The following is an 8303-nucleotide window of genomic DNA, read 5'->3' as shown; positions in this document are numbered from 1 at the left end:
GATGTCCCGAATCCACAATGTGAATACAGACTCATTCTTTAGAGTCACATATTACATTATACTAAGTTTACAAATTAAACTGAAACAACAATTCAATAAGTAAACTCATGCACTACGCTCATTACACAGCGGAAGACGAACAAGTGCATAACAAAATTAGATTACTAAACCTACCACTTAATAACAAGGAAGCACTCTGCTTTAACCACGTTCATCCTAACCTGCAGGATAAACCCCTACACCATTAAATAGTGCACCAGGTTGCAACAACAAACCCGGTAAGCTTTTTAAGCTTGTATGAGTAAACTCAACAATCATAATAGAAAGCACATGCTTTAGATATCACAACTTAACATCAATTAAGAAATAAAACACTGATCAACAATTTCACATCATCATCATGCTCAATAACCCACTTCGTGATTAAAATCACCAACATATGATATCTCAACTTCATATGCCAAACCACCAAACCCCAAGTCAACCGAGTATTAACACTTAAATCACAACCATTTTCTCTTGGAAGCAAATATCTATCCTCTCAGTGATATTGTGAAATCAATTAGAAATCTCACAACGCAATCACTCAAATCCTCTTCTTGTTCTCATAGAAGATGTAATTAACACCTCAAAGACAAGTCAACTTATCTGAAAATCTCAAACAACCATTCTACTTCATGTTCCATAACCAAAACTAAACCAGTTATTCCTGCATACAGTGGCGGACCCAGAATTTCATATAACTGAGGGCGTATAATTTGTTTTTCTTCACATTAGTATATAAAGAATTCAACCAAGTAAAAAAAGGGGACGCAAATGAAAATGGGCTTATATATACATGCTTTTATCATCTAATATTTTCTTTTATAATTTAGTGGGCCAAATGAAGCAGATCTAGGTGTAATAAACTGATAAGTGGGGGCTTATATGTAATAAAATATTAAAACTTAATCACCTTGCTATTTAGTTCAGAAAATTGCATTAAATCTCACAATTCAATATCATAGTAATCTCTGCATATAAATTTGTTCAAGAGATTACATTAAAATCAACAATTAAGAAAGACCATAGTCTTTGCATATAGTTTAGTTCAGGAGATTACGATGAAATCAAATAACTCAACACAACCGACACTCTTTACAACAACAATCACCACACAGGTTAACCACCACATAGGTCACTAATTCACTCGCCACGGTCACACTAAACCCAAAATGTTTCACAACACCATCAAACGATTTTCGCGTCCTCGATCACCACTATGACCCTCGGTACTTAGACTCCTGGTACAAAGACCAAAACATTTTAAAGAGTGCATAGATTGTTTGATATTCCTCCTAGGTATCAGATAGAAGGTTCATAGCCTCTTGATAGCAAGTATGGGAAGAAAGACGCGGTAGAATAATTTCAACGGCGAAACTTTTCCCAATAAAGAAGGCGATTTCTCTTTGATTATGGATTTTCATCGATCTAGCTAGATCCTTTGTAGTTTAACTTGTTTTCGGTGATGGAATATCGTTAATTAAATGATCCAAAGTTCTTTTTTGAAAGAATGCATAACAAAGTTTTGAGTCCAAACTGAAAAAGAAGTCTTGTCCTCTTTAGGGAATAGGTACAAATATGAGCATCTTCAAGTAATCAAAAGATGTTCAGTTTCATCAAAGAAGAAAAGTTGATAGAGGTTTACTTTCATCAGAGGAAAAGAAAGGAAAACCAAGCAAAAAAAAATGCTTGCCATTTTATTCTTCCAAGAAACTCACTTATCAACCTAATGACTTAGAAACCAACATATATAGGAATTAACGTCTAATCTATATGCCGTATTATGAACACAGCTACGCTGGAGCTTTGCTTATTTCTACAATTCTAGAATAGATGACATGCATTAATTGAAAACAACGTCCTACCAAAGAAATCTCGAGAGCTTTCTTTTCAACATTTTTTTTCTTTCAAATATTAATCAAGAAAGAAACTAGCTCGCTACATATCGAAAACTGAAAACAAAATGCTACATATTGCTTATATAAGTATGGGTTTTTCCATTTTTACATACAAGTCAAATTTGTATTTAATTAAAACCATAAAGTCTACAAAGTAGGGAGCCTACCTCATGAATTTGGAACCAACAATTGGTGTGCAGTGACGAATATGACATTTCTATTAATTGATTGACGAAAAACGTGGCCTACACAGTGTACGAGAAGTTGTAGTTTTATTTTCTACTTTCATTTTTGTCCTCTCTTATTTATTTATTTTTTTAACAAAATACTTCCATTTTTGTCCTCTTACGTTTATATAGAAAATACTTTCAAAGTTTGTTGATATTAATATTCCCAAGGTTTTTATTTAGGGTTAAGAATACAGAATAAGCGTTTATTTATTTTAAAGCAGAATAGCTAATGATATTGATAAATAGCAATTGCCGGATTTGGGGGAGAGAGAGAGAGAGAGAGCTACACTTTCCAATAGTTACTAGTTTTAACTTTTAACCATGTCTTTATCTGTCTCAATCTATACCCAAAGGAATAACATCTTCAAAACCTTTCATATTTGAAGCCATGTGGCTTTCCCACGACAACTTTAAGAATTAAGTTAAGAAAGTTAATAAACACAGGCCTATTTGTTTTTTTTTTTTTTGAGAGAATTGTCAACTCATTGCATTGATAAGTGAAATTACACATAATGACCCATCCCTATGAGACTGTCAAAAGAGTCACTACCTAAGTAATTCAACCTTTTTAAAGATCATGAAGCCCTGCCAAAATCTAACCTCGAACATCTTAGAGAATCAAGAGGCCAAGACATCCTGGTTATTTTTGGCGACAAAACTCAGAGAGAAGCTACGAGTTCATTCTCCATAGGAGAATGAATTCTTACATAAAAGTAAAGAAAATTAAAATAAACTAGCCCAGCAGCCCAACTACTCCATATGCCAGACAGAGGCCCAAAAGAAAGGGAAACCCTAGCACTAGGCCCAGAAGGGTTCAAAGCCCAACTGGACTTGCTAAGGCCACCCAAACCCATGGACACCCAAACCCAGAACGACGGAGTACCAGTCCACCTCCGTTCGACGACGCCGACTGAGGAAGTCGTCCACCACTGCCCACCCCCATCTTCGTCGCTCCCAACTGCAGCCAGTGCCACTCTGGCACAGATCGGTGGCTCCACTGCTAGCCCGACACTGTTATCATCCTCGATGTCACCATCCGCCGACAGCCCCCAGCCACCCGGCAAAGCATGAACACCTGAAGAAGATCATCGCCTGACGCTCCACTGCGCAGCCCATCGAACAGCACCAGTCACTGGTTCCGTTCCCGTCTAACCAACCTCGATCCAGCGTGACCCGGATCCATCATATTCGCCATGAGAAAATCCCCGCAACGCAGGCACACCACCGCCCCCAATTTTGAGAAGCTGACTACGGGGAACCCCGCAACCCTCAATCTCCCAGCGGCTAGAAGAGAAGGAAATCCCATTTCCTCTAGCCCAATTTGCAGATCTGCCGCCATAAGGCCACAGCCTCCACCTACCTCTCAGAGAGAGTAACCTAAGCATTTTTTTTAAGCACTCTATGAAAGATTAGTTCTCATTCCGGCGAAATTCTTTTATGCATGAATGATACCATTTTGTTTCTTAAAACACAGGCCTATTTTGACATAGCTTATGTTGCATAAAAAGTTTTTTAACTTAAAAGTTATCGTAATAAAATATGTTGGTAAAATTTAATTTAATAAAACAGTTTTAAAACAAAAATTACACTTAATGAATTATTTTTAGGATTGCGACAAGATTAATCACTACCTAAGCAATTTCACATATCAAAAGATACAAACCATAGAATCATAGAACTACCAAAAAAAAAAAATCAGAAAGATAATTCTTGTATCACAATCAACATCCACATAAAAGGTCCAACATATCAGCCGCCGAACAATTGTCTGGAACCAACATCACAACCTAAAAACCATAGGTCCATACTTTTACCATCATGCACCAAACTAATTGTGTTTTATTTTTATTTTTTTAAACTAATTGTGTTTGGTGGTGAATACTTAATGACTTATATTTCTTGGTCAACTCCTAACATTAGCCTAGGGGACCCGGCACACATCAGCGCAATATCACAAAGCCATTCACTAGGCAAGTCCTGGTCAGTGCTTAAAACGCCACCATCGCCATGCTCATTTGTCACGTATGCAAAAACCAGACTACGGCCTAAGCATACAGTGTGTCAAAAGCTGCTTAACTTATAAGTTAAATAGATAAACATGTTTGGTAAAATTTTAAAAAGTAATTTACTTCAAAAGTTACACTATAAGTTGCTGCTTATAGAAATTGATAAAATGCAGCTTTCATAAGCTAAAAGTTACAGCGGCTTATACTTAAAGTCACAGCTGCTTATATTTGAAGTTAAGCTCTTCCAAATTGAACCTACATGAATCCACCACCTAAATGAGGGCCGTGTGCCAAAGTCATTTGAAGAAAGGATCGCCCAACCATCGTCTACAAGCAGCAGTTGCACCCGGTCTATTCTCCCTACCCCAGAGTCGTTGTCGACAAATCCTAGACAAAGCCATTCCTTCTCAACCAAAACAACCAACGAAGAAAGGAAAACATAGGCAAACTCTTACCAAGGCAAAGCCCTAAAAGTTCTAGGTAGTTTCGACGAAAAGAACCTTCTATTTCTGCTTCATGATGACTCTAGGATCGAGAATCCTCTTACTAATTACATCCCATTTATTGCTTGATGATAGCATTATATCTGTGGCAAACAATTTTCTCCAAGTCTATGTAGAGGATTAACTATATCTTGCTCAGTACTCAAACTTTACCCCCGCAACTTGATTCAATCAATCAAATTTTATGATTACTGTAACAAGAATTTTACTCGATCAACTGCCATTTTATATAGTAAGGCAGACTTGAGGTGACGCTCGTTCGATTCCGTAATGAATTTTTCCAGTCCAACTCCAAAAATGAGTTGACTATAGAGGTAAAATATACTGATTTAGAAACTCATGCAGGAAGGAACCTTTCTATAAAACTCACCCGAAGGGGTCAATGTTTGTAGCACGTTTACGGTGAATTTGTAATGTATATGGTTATTTTTTGGTAACATTATTGATGGAAGTTTCTTTCAAAATCAATTTATTAAAGCATAATTCTTAATTCACTGAATGAAGACGAATAGCACGTACTGTATCATTTTCTGATAAGACAATCATAAAGCTTTCAAAGGGAGAGACATTGACCATGTGTATAATGTTTGATAAATCAAAAAGAGTCATCTTATTGTAACTAAAGACTAGTATCTGGCATATTAACAATTATCTGACGAGATTTGAGCTGGTTATTGTAACTAAAGACTAGTATCTGGCATCTGCACATCGTTAGATCCCTACTAACGGCTGTTTAGTCTTTGTCTCATTATGCTCTAACAGAAATGCCTAACTGTAACACCGTGTGCGTGCTCGGTGCGAGAGAATCATGATTAAGAAACACCTAATTAACATTAATCTAATTAACTAGCTAGCTGTAAGCCTGCTGCAACACCGTTATAATCTTCTTCTTCGTATTCCTGTTAATTGGAGCCGATATGATCGAGTCAGACAAGTCATGCATGCCGGCATTGACATGGCTACTTACTGTAGTGGTAAAGCATCAGTGGGACTAACGTTCCCGTCATGGTCAATCCCTCCCTCTGTAAGTCAAACTTTGTAGACAACCCTAATTCATATGAAAACAAATATAAAAACACAAAACGAGTGATGGAGTCTAGAAGAAAACGAGCGCGTGATCCATGTGAGTAATTCTTTATGGAAAGATTCGTCGCGTTGAAAATACAGAGCAATATTATTATAGTGGCTTCTTCTAGCTAACGCAAATACTTTCAGACATTATATAAAGCAAGACAGAGTCGTGGGTTTAGTGTATATATATCAAACTAGCTTCCTCCTCCTTTCTCAACAACTTCACAGTTCACACGTACACCTTGGTCTATTTCTAAACAGATCGAGATCACATCCATACTACTAAGCCCTTCATCCTTCTCCTACTAATTTGTTTGTGTGGTGCGCGATTAAATCTGGTCGTACTGTACGTACGTTGGAGCTAACTAGCAATGGAGAACATGTTGGGTCTGTTGAGAATTCATATCCAAAGAGGAGTGAACCTTGCCGTCAGAGACATGAGAAGCAGCGACCCTTATCTCATTCTCAGAATGGGCAAGCAGGTACTTTCATTTCTTTTCTGCTTTTTTTCTTCCATTTCTGGGTTTGTGAATTATATATCTATTTTTCCTCTGTAACAAATTTATGGCAGAACGTTCTACTAAATTGTAGATTGCTATATATATGAATTTAAATAGTATCCGGAATAGCTTGCGATAGGCCTTTAATATATTCAACCAAGCAACCGATCACTGATAATCCTGATCCTTACAAAAAACAGCTTGGACTGATAGATTGTAAACTATTTTCTTCTGGTGTTGATCAGGCACTTGGATTTATTATTATTATTTTTTTCCTTGATTGGACTAGTATTTTGTTTTGCATTTTTACCTTCTAATCTGATCCTATGGTTTGTTTTTATTTTCTCTCGGCCCTTGACTTTTTCATTGAGCATGACATAGCGGTCAATCGAAAGCACTATATGTCAATCAATAAATTAAGAAAATCTAATAGAAATATAAGAATTGAAAACAATATTGGTCTCAGTAAATAGGGAAATTTTAAACTTTTCAATCCTCGTCTTGTAGTTTTTAACTCATAGCTAATAGAGATTCCTTTGTAATGCAGAAGCTAAAGACTCGTGTAGTGAAGAAGAGCGTGAATCCTGAGTGGAATGAACAATTGACTCTTTCAATTGCTGATCCAAATCTTCCAATCCTGGTCTCTGTGTATGACAAGGATACATTTAGTTTTGATGACAAAATGGGGGATGCAGAGTTTGAGATTGGTCCATTCATTAAAGCCTTGAAGATGGGTTTCCAAGGCCTTGAAGATGGAGCCATAATTTCTAAAGTGCAGATGAACAAGCATAACTGTCTAGCTGAAGAGAGCTGCATTATTTACTCCGAAGGCAAACTTGTACAGAACATGGTTCTCAGACTCAGAAATGTCGAGTGCGGGGAAGTGGAACTCCAATTGCAGTGGATTGATGTACCTAGTTCTAGGGGTCTGTAGTTACTGATCTCACTGTGTCTGATTTTCCATTCGTAATGTCCAGAGGAGTTACAGATGCTATCCTTCCATGTATTGTCATCAACATATGGGATGTGAGAATCTAATAAACTACAAATTGTATGCGATACCTTTTCTAATGTGCACAGTAAAAAAGAAATAAATATCGCTTTCTCTAGATTGACAAAATGTCCTATGAGAAGCTCTGCTAGGATTTTTCTAAAGACCACCAGGTTGGAGAGGGCTTTCGACCTTTCAACGGTGTATCCGGTTCTTCCCTCGTATACTTGTGGGTCTTTTGGTTGAAATGAGCATGGAGGATGCGACAACGTTCTTTGCCAGGAGAAGGAATGTTTTATTTTGGGTCCTATTTCGGGGTTCTGGCAAGTTTGTTTCTTTTCTGAGTTTTTTTTTTTTAGAATTCCACAAATAGTCACTCAACTATGACTCATTCGACACTTTGGTCACTGAAGTTTCAAATATATCACTTTGGTCACTCAACTATTACACTGTCAATCACTTAAGTCACCCAAAGAGTATTTTTTATAATGAGAAGTTTTAAATGCACACCCCTAATTACTTAATACACACTTCATACTTAATACACCACCCATTTAATTTCTCATTCTAATATTTTACTAAATATACAACCCAAAGTACCTAAAATATCCTAAATCTCAAAAATCATGAAATATCCTACTTTTTAACTATATTAAATAGTAACCTTAATGTGATTAGTATATTATAGTATATTGACGTTTCGTAAATGACCATATCGATTACTTGTGTTAGTTATTGAGAAATCCATAAAGATTTATTATTGTTCCCTTTAAATAGATGCATATAAATAAGTTTCGTGTTATTTGAGCTCTCATCCACCAAACATCATGTTAATCAAGTATAAAATTATGAGTTGAACATTCAACCAAAACTATATTAGTAGTTTCTCCACAGTGGCGGAACTAAAAAGTTGTCATTAGAGGGGCCAAACAAATTACTAATTACAAAATTTTTTTCACCTGTGATGTTTTGTATTAGAAAACAAATTGATTAGTCATAATTCTTAGAACAAAAAAGAAAATTAACAAAAAAATGGGAGTAAAGCGATATGTTTAAAATATG

At 36.3% G+C, this 8303-nt stretch overlaps 1 protein-coding gene across 1 annotated transcript; it reads left to right on the top strand.

Moving 5' to 3' along the window:
• Positions 1-5927: 5927 nt before the first annotated feature.
• Positions 5928-7361, top strand: LOC133721823 (protein C2-DOMAIN ABA-RELATED 1-like). The gene is made up of 2 exons (XM_062148558.1): positions 5928-6232; positions 6798-7361. Exons 1-2 carry the CDS (start codon positions 6122-6124, stop codon positions 7182-7184), a joined length of 498 nt encoding a protein of 165 aa, XP_062004542.1. The 5' UTR covers positions 5928-6121; the 3' UTR covers positions 7185-7361.
• Positions 7362-8303: the final 942 nt, after the last annotated feature.

The sequence above is a fragment of the Rosa rugosa genome, chromosome 7 (assembly GCF_958449725.1).
Source record: "Rosa rugosa chromosome 7, drRosRugo1.1, whole genome shotgun sequence".
In the NCBI taxonomy this organism is placed as follows: Eukaryota; Viridiplantae; Streptophyta; class Magnoliopsida; order Rosales; family Rosaceae; genus Rosa; species Rosa rugosa.
Note: the sequence above shows the minus strand (reverse complement) of the source record. Positions and strands in the feature narration are given on the sequence as shown.

Bases quoted from the DNA above. Each gene is read 5' to 3' on its own strand.
- LOC133721823 (XM_062148558.1), top strand. From the start codon at position 6,122: ATGGAGAACATGTTGGGTCTGTTGAGAATTCATATCCAAAGAGGAGTG. The intron at 6,233-6,797 runs GTACTTTCATTT...TTTGTAATGCAG, and splicing joins TTCTCAGAATGGGCAAGCAG to AAGCTAAAGACTCGTGTAGT.